Source organism: Pteropus vampyrus, unplaced genomic scaffold (genome assembly GCF_000151845.1).
Source record: "Pteropus vampyrus isolate Shadow unplaced genomic scaffold, Pvam_2.0 Scaffold144, whole genome shotgun sequence".
Lineage (NCBI taxonomy): Eukaryota > Metazoa > Chordata > Mammalia > Chiroptera > Pteropodidae > Pteropus > Pteropus vampyrus.
This window is the reverse complement of record NW_011888925.1, coordinates 696,657-713,236: the sequence shown is the minus strand read 5'-3', so window position 1 is coordinate 713,236 and position 16,580 is coordinate 696,657. Positions and strand designations below refer to the sequence as shown.

General features: G+C 52.2%; 1 protein-coding gene across 1 annotated transcript in view; it reads right to left on the bottom strand.

Annotated features, from left to right (window-relative positions):
- The window catches only part of FADS2 (fatty acid desaturase 2), a 38,484-nt gene extending 28,964 nt beyond the window's left edge, over positions 1 to 9,520 (bottom strand). The window contains exons 1-4 of the mRNA XM_011368616.2: positions 9,132 to 9,520; positions 2,521 to 2,631; positions 758 to 955; positions 556 to 657 (exon numbers count right to left, since the gene is read on the bottom strand). Coding sequence (XP_011366918.1) covers positions 556 to 657; positions 758 to 955; positions 2,521 to 2,631; positions 9,132 to 9,338 — 618 coding nt within the window. The 5' untranslated portion in view covers positions 9,339 to 9,520. The remainder of the gene's footprint in view (positions 1 to 555; positions 658 to 757; positions 956 to 2,520; positions 2,632 to 9,131) is intronic.
- Between the last annotated feature and the right edge of the window lie 7,060 nt (positions 9,521 to 16,580).

The window sequence follows — 16,580 nt, the reverse complement described above, 5'->3', positions numbered from 1 at the left end:
GATGCCAGTATCTCTTTTTCATCTCCTAGAGAGTATCTGATATGGCTTACGATAAAGGACTCATGTAACAGAATGGTAAAAATAAAGATAAAAGTGTAAATGACATGCAATAGAAGAGGTAGACTAAGGGTAGTTGTTCGAAATCTTGTTTTGTGCTCCCTGGCACCTGAGGAGAAAAAAGAGGAACCCGAAGTATTAAAAGCTCACGTTACCCAGCACTGGAAACGCTCCAAGTCATCAAGATAAACTGCTTCTTTACTGGCCCCAAACTAAAAGGAACTTATTAGATAAGCCTTTCGATTGACAGCAAACAATATAATCAACTGAGTTAATAGACAAAAGAAGCATGTGCCTGTTTTTATAACTAGTACACCTGTTTTGTGGGTCTGATGAGATATGGAGACACGGCTTGGAAGGTCAAGGTCAGAGAAGTGGAGGATTTGAAAGGCTCACAGATCCACCCAGACACTGACCTGAGAGGGGACCTGGTCTCAGAGTAAAGTGAGATGGCAGCGCTAACTGATGGGACGGACGCCCGGGGCCGCTGACACTTACCTTCAAGTGGCCAATGATGAACTTGTGAGCGAGGTGGTTCCACTTAGACTTCTTGTAGACAGAGAGGTGGCCAAAATCGTGTTGCAGCCATCCAGTTTGGATCTGGGGAGAGAGGGCCACAGATGCTTTCACAGTGTTAGCACGCAATGCACCAGACCTCTACGAGCTGGGCAAGTCAGGGGCTTCAAGTGACAGGCCTCACCTGAGAGGTAGCAAGGATAAAGGACGTGATGATGGTTGTAATCCAGCCATTGCCAAAGTAAAAGAGGATAAGCCACGCGATGCTCTCCATGACAAGGATATGGGCCAGGAGGAAGAGGAAGAACAGGTGGTTACTCTTGAACAGGTTCATGTCCTGAGCGGTCTTCTTCAGGGCCCGGAAGTCTTCAATGATCTGGGACTGCGGAGCAAGAGCACAGGGAAGGTGTCAGCCACTGTGCCCTGCAGACTCTGTCATGACCACGTGCCTGTCTAGGCCTGGCACAGCCCTGAGGACCGTGTCTGTCCACAGCCAGTTAAGTGGTAAGAAAGCATTCGACTCAAAAGCTTGCACTTTGCACACCCATGTTCACAGCAGCCTTATTCACAATAGGCACGAGGTGCAAACAAACAAAATATCCATCAGTGGATGAATGTCTAAACAAAATGTGGTGCATCCGTATGATGGAAGGTTATTCAGCCTTAAAAAGGAAGGAAATTTTGACATGTGCTACAATATGGAATAAACCTTGAAGACACTATGCTCGGCGCACTTACGCCAGGCACGAACGGACAAATACTCTATGATTCTATTCATCTGCGGTACCTAGAACGGACAAATTCACCGACAGAAAGTGGAATAGTGTTCACCACGGGCTGGGCGGAGGAAGGATGGGGAGTCAATGTTCAACAACAGTCTCAGTTTGGGGGGATCAAACAGTTCTGGAGGTGGATGGCGGTGAAGGCTGCACGACAGTGTGAATGTGCTTTGTGCCACTGACTGTACCTCTGAAAATGGTTAAATGGCAAACACGATGTTACGTCCATTTACCACTCGCGCACACAGAGGAGCTTGCGCTTTCTCCTGCCCGACTCCGCAGCACTTGTTCTGGGCACCCAATTGGGACTTGAGGGAGTTGAGGTGGGGCGGGGGGGCGGGGGACAGGATGAAGTGCCTGCCCCTGAGAACTTGGGAAGGCAGACAGGAGGACTGGGAGGGCCAGGGCGACCGAGGCTGAGTCAAGGATGACTCTGGGGAAATGAGGGCATTGCTGGCGGGGGCGGGGCAGGAAGGGGAAAGAAGTAGAGACACCCAGGATACTTCGAAAGGGCAGACAGGGTGGTGTGTGGGTGGAGGAAGCCAGATTTGGGAACTTGGGTGATGAGTGAAGAATCTAAAGAGCATCTACCAACCACCCAAGCGGCAGTGCAAAGGGGGAAATGGGGTGGGAGCTAGAGAAGCAGGATCGGGAAGGGGGGCGGCTGCAGGATGCCCCAGGGAGGAAGAGAAGCCGCCTGCCTGGAAGCGGGGGGAAGGCGGAGCCACCTGTGAAGGAGGCAGGATGAAAGCCCAACTCAGCTCCACGGAGGATGAAGGCCACCCCCTCATCAGCCCTGGAGAGGAAGGCAAGAGGGGCAGGGACTTAAGGATCCAGTGGGACAGGAGGCTGACCTCTGGAGGAAACACGGAATGGCCTGGATCTCCTCAGGAAGGACGTCACAACGTAGGGGAGCTGGACGAGAGGGGGGCGACCCTCTGCCCAGCCTGGCTCAGCGGAGGCCCCAGCGGTGGAGGCTGAGAATGAATTACTCCAAGCGGGGGGCCGGCCCAGGCTGGCAGCAAGAGGGGGCCTCACGGCAGCGGTTCTGAGTCCTCCCTGACCCCGGGTGATGGACAGTGGCTCTCGAGGCCACTCTCAGCCTCAGGGCGGGGACCCTCTCTCCCCGCAATCCCTCCCCTCCCTTCCTCGGTCCGGTCTGACTCACATTCTTGCCTCGGTCCTGGCTGGGCTCCTCTGGGGCCAGCTCGCCGACCAGCAGGGGCTTCAAGAACTTGCCCACAAAATCAAGATCGATGTGGAAAGCGTGGAAGGCATCCTGGGGAACAAGGGGGAGGTGGTGGCTGAGAGACCCCAACCTCGGCCTGCACCTCTGCCCAGGGAGAGCAGGGCTCACCAGCAGAACTTCCGTGCGCCTCCCACTTGGACACGGATAGGGCCTCCCACGAGCGAGCCCCCCAAATGCCCTCACAGGCCTCATCCCCGGCAGCTCCCTCGGCACCTGGCTCCCAAGGCGGTGCCACCTGGGCCACTGCTCTGACCAGCAGCCACTGAGCTCATCCAGCACGTGCGTGGACGTTTGGCCTGCCTCGGGGCGACTCAGAAAAATGCACCGCGCAGGCAGCGGGCTGGACAGGGCCCCGGAAGTCTGCGAGCCTCCGCGGGCTCCTGCTCCGGGTGCCTGGGACCTCACCAAGTGCCACGCTGGCACTTGACTACCAACGAGTGACAAGACTGGAAACTGCCACAGAAAGTGCACTTAGGAGAGCATGTTGAATCAAAGACAAATTCAGAATTAGGGAAAAGGCATTTCTGCAAAACATTTTCATGATTTGAAAAAGTATGAAATTATGAAAGAATTTTTTACGGGTGGCTCTAAACTGTTAATGTTAAGGTGGTGGCATTATGGCTTGCTTTATGGTCATTACTTTCCAAATTTTCTCTCACGCGGCTATATTGCTTTTAAATATTTTCGTAAAGGTATTCGTTTGAATCTTTTGCTGATTACAAAGTAGTAATGTACGTAGCTTTGGCAAATACAGAAAACGTAGAGAAGAACAAAGAGGAAAATAAATGCCGCCCAGAGTGACCATCGTTGCTAATATTTTAGCATATTTCCTTCTCGTTTCTTTCTACACATATTACGTGTATTATATAAATGATCTCATAACAAATATAGCATCTCTACTGGAGAGGAGCTAACACCAGGTCCCCCTGATGGGCTACATACAGTATGACGTCCTGCTCCGGGTGCCTGGGACCTCACCAAGTGTAACAGTAGTAAACAACGGTTACACTGCATCGAACCAACTCTGAGACATCGCTGGGACAAAGGAATAAGTCAAATGACACCACACGAAACAATCAGGGAAAAAAAAGTGAGGGTATGTGTGTGTTGGTGATGTGCGGTGGCGGAGGACACGTGTCGATTTACAGAGATTGAAAAAGAGATAACAAAAAAGCTATGAAACCTGTAGTGCTCGATTTGAAAGGCTCCCATTTGGAGGGAAAAACACCCCAGCAGTTATGTAAGACGTTTTCGGGGTCGAATGAGAAAATTTCAATACGGACTGGTCATCTGATCCTCTTAAAAGTGTGACTATTAATTTTCTTAAATGCGACAAAGGTATTGTGATTATATTAGAGAATGTCCCAATTCTTAGGAGACGATGGTGAAGAATTTAGGGATGAGGTGGCATAATGACATAACTTTTCATATGATTTGGCAAAAGAAAATTGCCTACGCGTAAAGAGGAAGAATGTAAATGTGGCAAAGTGTTAGATCAGTGACTCTTGGTTGAGGATACACAGCGAACACACTAAGTACTCACTTATTCTTTCAACGTTTCCGTATGTTTGGAAATTTCCAAAATTTAAAAAAAAAAAATAGAGGAGGAAAGAGGAAAATGCTGACAACAAATAAAAATGTTTCCACTCCTCCTCCTCACTGTCCACCACAGCACCTCGAAATGGTAATTGCCAGTCTTCTCCTATTTCCTACTGGCACCAAATTCTTCTGCCTTTGTCCTATTTGTGTCTGGAACAGCCTTACAAGCAACACTCTGTGTAGAGGAAAACTGGGCCCTGAGTTTTTTTTTTAAAAAAGGTCTGTGCCTCATTAACTCAGCAGAAAAAGGATGGCAGCAGAGGATCAGATTAAGTATATTTTCAGATATGTGCTGCTTTTCCAGGGGCCCTGGGCAGGCTGTGAGGTGGCCTGCAGGCCAGTGCTGACCAGCTCTGCCCACCTCGGGCAGCCTCCTCTGTGAAGTGAGGACCCTCCCAGCTCCGACGTCCCACGGCCCTGGGAAAGGCTCAGCCGCAGCTTCCGAAGTCGGGGGCCCGGAGTGCTGGGGGCGTAACGGTGAGCAGAGCTGCCTTCCAAAATCAGAGCCTAAAAGAGCCCTCCCCTTGGTCTTCCTCAGATCAGACCACGGCTTTTAAAGAATGAACAGGAAGTCCTTGATAAGGCAGCTTCCTGAGGAACAGCTACCGTGTCTGAGAGTTAAACGATGACTCTACTTTTCGTGGAGAGGTAGAATGCAATATAGGAGTCTGCAGGTGTGCTCACCCCACATCCAGCTCCCACCACCCGCACCAGGTCCCGGCTGGAAACCTGGTGGCCCTCTCAGGTGGCCTCACTTCCCTGTGGCCAGAGGAAGGGAAGGGGAAGGCTGTGTTCCAGGTAGAAAGACCGATGCCTACAGCTCTACTGGACAGGTAAGCTTAGTGCTGTTGGATTGTCTTGTTGTTTCTGGAAGGTGCTGGCAGGTCCAGTAGCTTTCTGAGAAGCCCTAGTGGGAACTGCCATGGAGTCCACTAAATTCGTTCCCATAGCAGGACCTTTGCCTGGCTCTTCCCCCTGCCTGGAGTCCTGCTTCGCAGCATTCTGTGGCTGGCTCTGTTTGGGATGCACCTCGAAAAGGCTTTCCCCCAACCACCCTATCTGACAGAGCCACTCTCTAACCCACATTTCCTCTGGGACATTGCCCTGTTGTATCTTCTTCAGAGCAGTTAACAATATCACAAGCTATATTATGTACCGATGTTCCTTGACTTATGATGGAGTTATATCCCGATAAACCCATCGTAAGTTGAAAATACTGTGAGTCAAAAATGCATTTAGTACAGCTAACCTACGAGACGTCATAGCTTGGCCTAGCCTACCTTAAAGGTGCTCAAAGGTGCTCAGAACACGGACAATCTGCAGCTGGGGAAAGTCACCTAACACAACACCTATTCCGTAATAAAGTGTTGACTGTCTCAGGCAATTTATCACACACATCACTTTCCCGCCATCGCGAAGTTCAAAACTCGTTAAGTCAAACCGTCACGAGTCAGGGACTGATTGTGCTCAGTTTTTCATGATCGGTCTCCACTAGAATATAAGCTCTAAGGGAAAGACCACACCTGTCTCATCTGCTGCAAAAAAACCCCCGTGCCTACAACAGTGCCTAACAGGAGGGCTCACAAACGAATGCGGGGAACTAGGACCCCAGAGCCATGTACCCGCTTATTCCAGGAGACATTCCCACTCTGCCATCACGTTTTGACTCTCCTTTTGTTCTGTACAACTCGGCTTCTGCTTCTAGAACCCTAGAACTCCCTAGCTTCTCCAGCACCTACATACTGGTGATTTGGTAGAGGGGCCGTGTGCCGAGGTTATGTGGGTTAGCCACAGAGCCACGGGCTTTATGTACATAAACTGCTAATCGTTACCAAACTCTGAGGTAGGTTCTATTTTAGAGATGAAAAGAGATTGAGGGGACCCAGCTACTTGCCCCTGGTCACACTTCAGGTGTGCCCAACTCTAGAGTTTTCCGCTGTTAATACAAAGGTCTCAAACAAAATGAGCTTCCTCCTCCCTAATTGTTGATCACTGTGCCTCCCCCTTCCAAGTGTCGCGGATGGGCCACACGCACTTGTGGAAAGTTCCTTATAGCTGCTTCATTACGGAAGTGCCGGCTGGTGTAAGGCAAGCCACAGGGCAGGCAAGACAGGGTTAACCCAAATGCTGATTTTTGAATAAGATTTAGAACCATGTTCTACCCTTATTTGACAGGGAGAGAAGGCGGACTTTCGAGAACACAGATGAAGAGGAAGGCTAGGAAACCTGTTGAGAGAGCAGAGTGGAGCCAGCCCCTGTCGGGTAGGTGTGTGTGCTGGTGGGGGAGTCGGGGGGAGGGGGAGGTCAGGTTGCAGGAAGGAGGGCCAGAACACCCAGATTCCCAAATGTATGCCACGCTTCCTGGTCTTCAGAGTTCCTGCTTCTGCCTTCGGCCAGCTCCAACTCCAGTCAACTTTCACAAGAAGACATCTCACCTGCCCTGGCCCCACACCAGGTAGAGCTCACAGCTCCTCCCCCTCCACTGAGCATCAGGTACCACTTGTTTCTCACTGTGCCCACCTTCTCTGCAGAGCAAGGCTAGTCTCTAGTCCAGCTGTGCACATCTGGGCACTCAGCCTGGGACCCAAGAAGTGAGGGAAGGGCCAACTCCAGGCAGTCAATGCTGCAGGCAGCATTCCTGGGAACCGTGACTCTGTGAACACATGGTTAGGGAGGGAGAAGCCGAGGAGGGACCCAGGGTTCACAGAGAAAGGGACGTTGACTTCCTTTCTACAGCAGAGATGCAGGCAGGACAGGAAGCCCCTGTGCCACATCCCCTCCAAGGAAAGAAGGAACAGAGGCTTGCGGGGCAGTGCTCTGTGCCCAAAGAGTGTCCCCACTGATGCCGGGCACATGCACTGCCTGAGGGCAGGAAGGGCAGGGCTGCACGGGAAGTAAAGCCTGCACGGACAGCCTAGGCATGATGACATTACAGTGGGAAACAGGACTCTGCATCTCTGGCATCTCAGTAAGCTACGTGAGGATTCTGAGGCTGGGTTTGCTTCTTCCAGCCACCAGGAATGAAACCTTTCCTATCCAGATCTAGCTGAGGGGGTGGAGCCGCCCTCCAGGCACAACCAGAAGAGGAATTTCATGCGCAGTAAATGGCTTCTCTGTGCCCTAAGAGGTTACTGATGCAGACAGGGCAGGAAAGTGACAAAGAGAGAGTGTGGGCAGGGGTAAGGGGAGCTGGTGTCTGGACGCAGAGGGTCCGGATTCAAGGCCCAGCTTGAGAGGAAGGAAGGAAGCAAACCCAGCAGGTGTGGTCACTGTCTGTGGACTATTCGTCTTTGTGCGTAGGCCCAGCACAGAGCCACGGAGAGGCCTAGATGAAGATTGGGAGTCCCCTGTGGGCAAAGTTCTGCTGCCACGAAGAGAACAGAGACACTCTTGAGACGTGGGTGAGGGTTCATTCTGTGCACAGGAAGATCAAGACCAGAGAAGCTGCAGAAAACCAGAGGTGGACTAGGAGGGGAGGGGGGGCTGGGAGGACTCAGTGATGGTAGATCCTGAGTTTAGGACCAGGGGCTGCAGCTTGACTAGGTTTTTAAACCTAAGAGCAATGAGAGATGCCTACAGGGCTAATCCGGCTAAATGAGGTAAAAGGTATGAATGTGCCTCGTGAGCTGTAAAAATTAAATTTTATTCTGACAGGCAAGGCCAAATTCCATCTTCTGCAGAAGGCCCAAGTGGCCCACAAAAAGTCACTCCCCCAAACTCGGAGGAAGAAGTCCATACCCAAAGGGGCAAAGCCACCTGCTCAACAGCCTAAAAAAGCCTCTCTTGATTCCTAGCCTGTTCCTGTCTCTCTCAAGTTCCCTTCCCATACACCCCGTACTTCCCATGGCCTTTTGCCAATCTGGTTTCAGAGAGAGAGAGAGAGGGAGAGAGAGAGAGAGAGAGAGAGAGAGAGAGAGAGAGAGAGAGAGAGAGAGAGAGAGAGAGACGAAGACAGAGTCAGAGTCAGACAGAGACAGAGACAGAGACAGAGACGGACAGAGACAGAGACTCCAGTTGCTCACTCCACCATTATTTAACTATGTCCCCCAGTTACTGCATTTCATGCCCTACAGTCTGAACTTAGAAGGCAGTAAGCTTCTGGGATGGGGGCTGTGTAATGAGGAAGGGCATTCCTGGCCGGAGTAAAAACAGAGAGCCATTGAGGTGAATGTCCTAGAGTAACCTCGGGTGCAGCTGTACCTGTTGGCAAGTCAGCCTACTGGAGCTAAATCCACGCGGCTGACGGTACCCCTCGACCTGCGCTTCGCAAACTCCAGCCCTTTCTGCTTCCGCCGATTCCTCACCCAGGTTCCTAAGAAGGCTGACCCTTGGGGTAGGTCCTGGCAGTCTTTGAGAGCGTGGGAACAGGAGCTCCCAGGCGGTGACACCGAGGCGGCCATTGTGGACCTCCTTAGACCAGACTCCGGGCAGGGGCAGGGGCGAGCCGGGGCCGGAGACGCGCTTTCATTCTCCGCCCCCTAGTCTGGCTGGAGAGTGAGGGACGCGCTCCGAGTCCCACACTTGGCTCCTCTCCTGCTCCTTTCCTGAGCGCCCGGGAACGGCCATCTTCCATGCTGGGGCCGCCAAAGCCCTCGGGCCCAGACGCCCCCTTTGGGGCGTCCTTGGCTCGGGCTGAACCCGGCAGAAGAAGCGGGAGCGCGGTTCTGCACCGCTCGGATCTCTACCGCGGCGCTGCTTTCCAGGGACCGAAGTCCGACCCCCACGGCAGGTCGGCCCAGCTGCCCCATGGGACGAGGATTCGGGGCAGGGGATGAGCACAGTAGATACACTTTCCTTCTCTCCTGAGCTTGTTCCCCATGCCCCATTCAGCGCCGGGGGTTTGTCTGGCGCCCGGGGACCCATGGCTCCCCACGGCTCCCGACTCCCGCCTGCAGCAGGGAAAGGTGGCGGGAGAGTCCCCAGACCCTTACCGTAGCATCTTCCCCCGCGTAGTGCCCGATGACCCGGTGGCCCCCCGGGTGCCGGCTAGCCCATTTGGTGACGTTGTAGACCTTGCGGTTGACGACGAGCCACTGGTCGGTGCGCACGTTGTGCTTCTGAATCTCCTCCCAGCGGAAGGTGGGAATCGGCGCCTCGCGCTCGGTGGCCCCTTCGCCCTGGTTCCCCCCCTTTCCCATGCTTCCTGCCGACCGGGATCCCCCGTGTACTGCAGCCTCTCGGCTCCGATTGCCCGAGTGTGCGGCTGGGCCCTCCACGCCTTCGGCTTTTGTCTTCTGCTACTCCGCCTCCCACCGCGCCCCCTCCCCCATCCTCCTCGCCCTCGCTCGGGAGTATCCCTGCCAAAGAGCCCTCGGAATGTCCCTGGCTTTTCAGTGCCCCTAACTGGGCTCCCGCCCCGCCCTCCGCCCGCCAGTCCGCGATGGACTTTTGCCACCAGTAAAAACTCGCGGGTGCTCAGGGCCCCGACGCCTCCTCCTCCCGCCCCACCGGTTCCCCCCGCCCCCGGCTCCGCATCCTCCCGCGTTCTCCGCTGCCCGGGTTTCCACAGTGATCAGCAGAGCGTCTGCACCAATCCGGGCGCGCCGTCCTGCCTGCCATTGGCCCAAGAGGATCTTTCGAAGGCCAGCGGGCTGGAGCGGCGGTCCCCGGCTCCCCCCGCCCGCCCGCCCGCCCGCCCCGCGGCACCAAGTCGAGCCCTGCGGCCAGGCTGGCTACGTGTCGGACCTCCTCCTTAGCCCCTCCCCCACCCAGAGCGCGGGAGATCTCAGATAACTTGGACCAGTGAGTGAGGGCGGCAGCCGCGCTCCCGGCGATCCCGGACGCGTACGCGCACGTCCGGCGCCCCAGGCGTTTGCACCTGATGCTGGCACAAAGGGCTCTGCCGCGCGCGGCTGCGGCGGGCCGTGCGGAGCGTCCAGGCTGGCGACCTGCACTCCGCGACTGGCTTGGCCAGCTGACGCCCTTCCTCCGCGCTCAGAGATCGAGACTCCAGGATCTCTACATTGTCCGCGCTCTCCACACGGGTGCCATCTGGCGGCCTCCCAGGAGGCAGGAGCCGGCCTCGGGCTCATCCAGAGCTCTGAACCCTGTAATCAGAAGATCTGGGGAAAGAACTTCTGTTCCGCTTCTTTGTGCTAAGGGCATGTGGGGCTGGGGGCGACGATGAACAAGACGTGGTCCTAGCCCTGGACTGAGGAAGCTCACAGCCCAGTTGGGAGACGGAACATGGGAGCATTACAGGACCACACGCGATTAACCGAGCGCTGGTGTACAGACTCCAGGAAATCAATATGGGGGTATCAGAAGGATAGGTGGAGGGGCAGGTCCCCAGACCCCAGCTGGATGGAGCTGCTTAGGATCAGTGCCTTGAGGAACGGCCTGGCCAAGAGCCGCGGGAGCCAAGGCTGGCCGAGGACAAATGGGAAGAAAGGATGAACAGAGAGAGGTGAGGGCTGAGGAGGGTCTTGGGAATCAGGAGTTAATGAGGGGCCCTCAAATTTCAGTGGGATGATTTCCAGGTTCCTGAGTGGTGACACACTCCTCGTCAGCTTCTCACCTGATCCCTGTGAGGTAAACAGGACCCATACTGTGTCATGTATACATGGAGAAACAGGTTTCAAAACCATGAAATGGCAAAATGTACATGGTCAGCAAGTGGCACAGCTGGGCCTCGTCCAGACATCACCCTGCCTCTCTCCTAATGCGGTCAGTGGAAAGAAACTATTGCAGACTCCTTGCTGGGGAGCATCCGGATGGGGCGGGGATGGGGTGGAATAGGAAGCTCACTCTAGCCAACCCTTGGGGAATGGGACAGTGGGGGAGAGGAGCACCTGGGATCCCTTTCATGCCGTTTCCACAGTGGTCAGCCTCTTGTAGAGCACTGTCATAAAGCCCCGTCCTTCATTCATGCTGAGGACTTTATTCTGGAGGAGGTGGGACGATTCATAAAGCAGGGATGTGCTACGACCAGATCTGTGACGTAGAAAGAGAACTCAGGAGGCAGGCTGGATCTGGGATGGGAGGTAGGGAAGACACCCCGGAAGAGGCCACAGCGGTGCTCCGGGAGAGAGATGAGGAACGAGCCTGAACCAAGAGAGAACTTCAGAGGGCTGGAGCCCACAGCAAGCACTGCCCCGCCCCATCGCGTTATTCCTACTCTATTATTTATCTCACTGCTTGAATGGACTGACGAGACTGTTCCCTTAGAGAAAATCCCATAGTCACTTAGAAAAAGGGTAGTCTCAGAAAGGGACAAAGTTCCCACGGGTTCCTCCTGCCCCACAGACTCCTCCACTCCCTCCAGCAGCACCAAGAATTGCCAGCTTCTTGGAGACCTTGCTCGGAACGAGTTGCCATCACTGCACTTTAGCAGAGGAAAAAGAGAGCAGCCTGGATGGCTTAGAGACCACATCTTCTCAACCAGCCAAATGGGTGAAAGGCTGGGCAGAGTGGGAAGACAGGGCCTGGAGGGTGGAGCCTGTGTCACCAGTTTCCACACCGAGGGGGCTTTCCATCTTACCCTCACGAGGAGTCTCTGATGTCAGCTGACGGACTGGTGACTTGCAGAGTCATGAATGTGCAGAGACTGGTTAATCGGGGAGAGGCAGAGGGAAAGTGAAGGACACCTAAAGAGAGAATACGACACTGACACAGAGCACCTCCCAGTCAGAGGAGTATCTTTCACAGTCCATTTATCGTTGAATTTTGTGAATGAGTCATCGACCCTGTCTGGCTCTACTTCTGGCTCCCATTCATTTCTCTGACCATTACAGTCTTCTCCAATTCTGATAGGTTAGGGTGTGCAAAGGACTCTCAAATAGTGGACAAGGCCTGGTACAGAGTAAGGATTCAGTAGATGGTTGTTCTTATCCTTATCCTCCATCTGATCTCACCCCGTCACATAAAGGCCAAACACAGGTATTCTTACTTCATTTTTGCTGATGAGAAAGCAAATGGTTGGGGAGATAACAGGTCTAGCCTTCAACCGGCACAAAATAGACCGAGTTCTAGAATGCAAACCCCAGATTCAGCTCTCATCGAGCCTTTTAGAACCCTCTCTGAAAGGTCACTAGCAAGTCCAATCGCCCCTTCCCAGGCCTCTTAGAGGCGTCTTGTAAGCCAGCATCCATTTCCCCGTGCAATGCCACGTCCCCCTGGTTCGTTGACAGTACACAATATGATTCTAGTGCGGGGCCACCGCTTTTGTGTCTCCTCCGTTTGTTCCTCTTCTTCCTCCCTCCCCTTGGATCTTGGCCCTTGGATCACTCATCGCTTTCTCATTTAGGGACCACACTTGAGATGACTCTGCATCTCGAATCTACATCCACTCACCTCCTATTCATACGAAGCTGAATATCCCGCTAGCACCTCAAACTCGACGTCACCTCCCTGAGTCAAGGGACAGGTCTCAGCAAATGGGTTCTCTGGGTCCATCCAGGTGTAACCTTCGCTGTTTTGGGTGCAAAACCAAATTTGTCATCTTCCCCTTCCAAAATTCAGCACTTCCTGTGAACTTCTTTATTTCTATTAAGGGTCCCACGCTTCAGACTTTCAGAACGTCTTTTACTTCTCTCCTGTTGTCTCCCGCCCTCGCAAAAAGGTTGTGTTTTTCATCTGCTCTTTCTACTCCATGGCGGTCACTACTGCCCCGAGGGTCCTAACACTCAGCCGTCGCAGATACTGCTGTGAGGTCATTTTGCTGAGTCCAGCTCTTACCGGGACTTATCCCGTGTTGCGAAGACGGTTTGGAAGAAGAGTCGGAGTCTAGAAATGTTTAACTTACGTGGATAAGGGAGAGGAGGATTGGCAATGCTAACATCCCCAACCCCTGTCTCCGTGGCCTTTTATTAAGTTTCACAACAATGCTAGCTTTGTAATTTAGTAATAGGTGCTAAATTACAAAGGTTCGTAGATACAAGCTACAGATTCAGCCTCAAAGCCACCTCCGTGTTCTCGGCTATTTCTTCTCAGGCATCTTTTTCTTATCCTCTTATGTATCTTTTCCTAGTCCCCAGAGCAAGAAGTCTCGGAATCGGTCAGACGTATGCGCCCACCCTGCAATGTGTCCTTATGTGCAAGTCCACATTTGCTTCCATTGTTCTTGTTGCTCCGAGCACCAGACATCCTGCCAGGACCGCAGGCGTCTCTTACAACATCCTGCCCATCATTTGTCATAACCTAGTGAATTAAGCAGGGATGGGGTGAGGAGGGAAAGCACGTAAATATTAATAATGTTCCCCGAAGACATTGGTCTTGCCTGTAGCTCCAAACTAAATGGTTAAAAATACATAGGCTGTCATCAGAGAGAATGCTGGGTGCGGGAGTTCCTTTATTTTCATACAAAATTATGGTAGGAACATTCCATGAGGTTCTGATCATGAAGTCGGCTAATAACTAAGGAGATGGATATCTTACTGCGAAAGGGCGCGTCTATGAGTCTGCAGAATGAAAGAGGAGGAAGGAATAATGAAGGATGAGCTAAGGGGAAATCGGACTTGCTCACTAAATCCTAAGAGCCTCCTTGAGATCTGAAGAGAGGAACTGACGTGACAATCCATACAAAAAGAAAGCTGACTATCCCGTGGGGAACCAATGTAAGGAAGAACGGCTGATGCCTGCTCTAGGATACTTGGGGAACCCGGGCTGGAGGGATGCGTCTAATCTTTGCTTCTCACATCAGATAAGATCGCTGTGCCCTTTTACAATGTGTCTCTCTGTGTCCCTGTGAGGGAAGGGCAGTGGCACGATGGGTCATGAGCTAGACCCCAGAGAATATGGGTATTAGAAAGCCTGGATTCTAGTCCCCAGTTGACTGTGCGAACTTCCTTGACCAGGTCATTTTATTTCTCTGGACCTCAGCCTCCTCATCTGTGGAGATAATACCTACCTTCCAGTGTTACAAAGATAAAGTCAGACAAATACGATAAAAACCAAAAACTCTTGACAGTTGACGAATATACCCAATATAAGGGATTTATTATTATTGCCGTTGTTACTGTTATTGTGCCAGTGGTGTCAGGTCTTTGGTGCCACTGTTAATATTTTTCTTTTTTCTTTTTTGGCCATCAGCATTGATAATTAACATTTCTTGAGCATTTACTATGCACTAAGCACCGTGTTAAATCTTTTAAATCCATTTTGACAGTGACCAAGACGAATACGTGTGACAGGATGTGATCCATCGCTATAAAACATATGAAAGCATCATGTGATGCTTATGGAATCTAAGGGCTAAAAGGAGTCTCCAAACTTGGACTGAAGTTTCCTCCTGCCCTCGCCCTTGGTTGTGTCCGGGGCCTCTCCCCTTACCTTGGAGACACCCAGGGTTAGGAGGCTCCGATGCACTTGGGGTAGGGGCTTGTGAGGCCTCAGCTGGCTAATCTCCGGCCCACCACCCTCCAACCTTTGGTTCATCATGCAGCTGGCTTTCACTGTTTGTGCTCAAATATGGGGTAACATAAAGAAAAGAACATATTTGCAAGCAAACATGAACTTATTGTCTAATCGTACAGTTGGGAAATCAAAGCTTAGTGAAGTAATGTAATTGATGGAGATTTGACTTTCAGGTCTAATTCCAAAGTACAAGCTCTGTCTAAACTGATGTCACTACAGTCAACTCATTTAACCCTTCTGATGCTCAGTTTTCCCGCTTGTAAAAAAGAGAAACATACACATCCTGCTTACCTCAAAGGGCTGTTGTGACAATCACCTGATATAATGGGTAGAAAAGCACTTTCAAATTGTTACAGATGCAGGTTAAATAATGTAGATGCCCATCTGTAGTTAGAGATGACATTTACACATATCTATAAGTCGGCTATTTAGCATCTCATCTAATCATCTGATTGTGCCATGGGTGGTGACAGAGCCAGGACTAGAGTTGAGATCTTTTGCTTTCTATTCCAGGGTTCTGTTAGTGTGTGTGAAGGGGGGTGGGGGGCACGAGCGGGGCTCAGGAGTCGGCAGAGCTGGGCGGGACTGCTGTTGTGCATCGGTGGCTCTCCCTCCCATGTTCACTGTCAGGTCCTCGGAGTCTGGTTTGTGCATTGACCAACTTTGAGAGGCTCTGGAGAGGCAGAGGAAGCACTGCCAGGGAAGGCAGCTGCAGGTAGCCACAGGAGCAGAACTGAACACAGGTGGAGTGCTGCCACGGGCCCTTGGGTGGGAGCCCCCCTGGGGTACACAGGCCAAGGTGTGGCCAAGATTGGACAAGGCATAGGAATACTGTAACTAAGCGTGGAGGAGAGCCTGTTAACTGTCTGGTTTTACTTTTAGGACAGAGAAACTGAGGCCCAGAGATTGACTTGTCCAAAATCACCTAGCAGTTAGCAATCTGAGGGGTTCCTGTTTCTAATAGTGTGGTCCAGGCATCTAGATCTGTCCTCTCACTGACATTAACTAAAAATCCTGGATAAAATATATCGCATATCACTCAAATGCAGCAGCCACCAGCTGCCTCAGCTGCACAAAGGCTACTCAGACTTTGGATGACCTATTCTTGTGACAATGGAATATCATCTTTCACCTCCTGCCCCCAGGAGTGATGACACCCTGCCCTGGAATTATCATTTAATACCCTTAACCATCTTTATCTGGAAGCCAATCAAAGCAGAGGACAACCAGATGACTGGTGTACTGTAGGAAGAACACCAAAAGGGGCCGAAGAGGCCCAAGTTCATCGTCCTTACTTTGCGTCTCTTGACTGCTTTCTTATAAAATAGATAATCTCTAAATTACGTTCTGATATGGGATTCTGCTTTCTTTATGAGCAACACGTTGCTTTAAGTTAAAGGCGCCACTTCAAGCTGGCTGAGCTGAGGGGACAATGGGGGCAGTATGAGCAGAGGGCCAGCTCATCCCTGGCCCTGGCCGTGGGAAGAATCACCTGCCAGATTTCGAGATCACATGGGAGTGAGTCCTTTATGGACTACTCTCAGTAGGCTGGCAAACACGAAGGGCCTGCATTCCCGTAGGAGGGGTTGTAAGTGTGGCTCACCTTAACCCCTAGTGTGGCTCAAGAAGAGGCTATCTCATCCTTGTTTGCCATTGCTATGAGCCCCCAAATTCAAACCTACACCCTCTCACACCCTCAAAGAGATCCCATGGGTCTTCTAGCTCAACTCCACCTCTAATTATCTCCTAAGTTTATGACTTGCCCCTTCTCCAAGGCACTGCCCAAGTCCAGCCTGTGGCCCCATTGCTGGGCAGAGCAGCTGGGTCCCCTCCAGAAGTAAGTATGAAGTAGTGGGAAGCCACATCCTGGGGCTGGGAGACTCCCCAGGAGCCAGGCTTGATGACCTTGAGGCTCTGTCTTCCCCAGGCTGAAAGAGAGAACTTTGAGCTCCATCCACCTGTTAGTCTGGTAAAACAATCACATGTTATTTTTCTTTCTTTAATCCTGAGGTCAAAGACCTTCCATG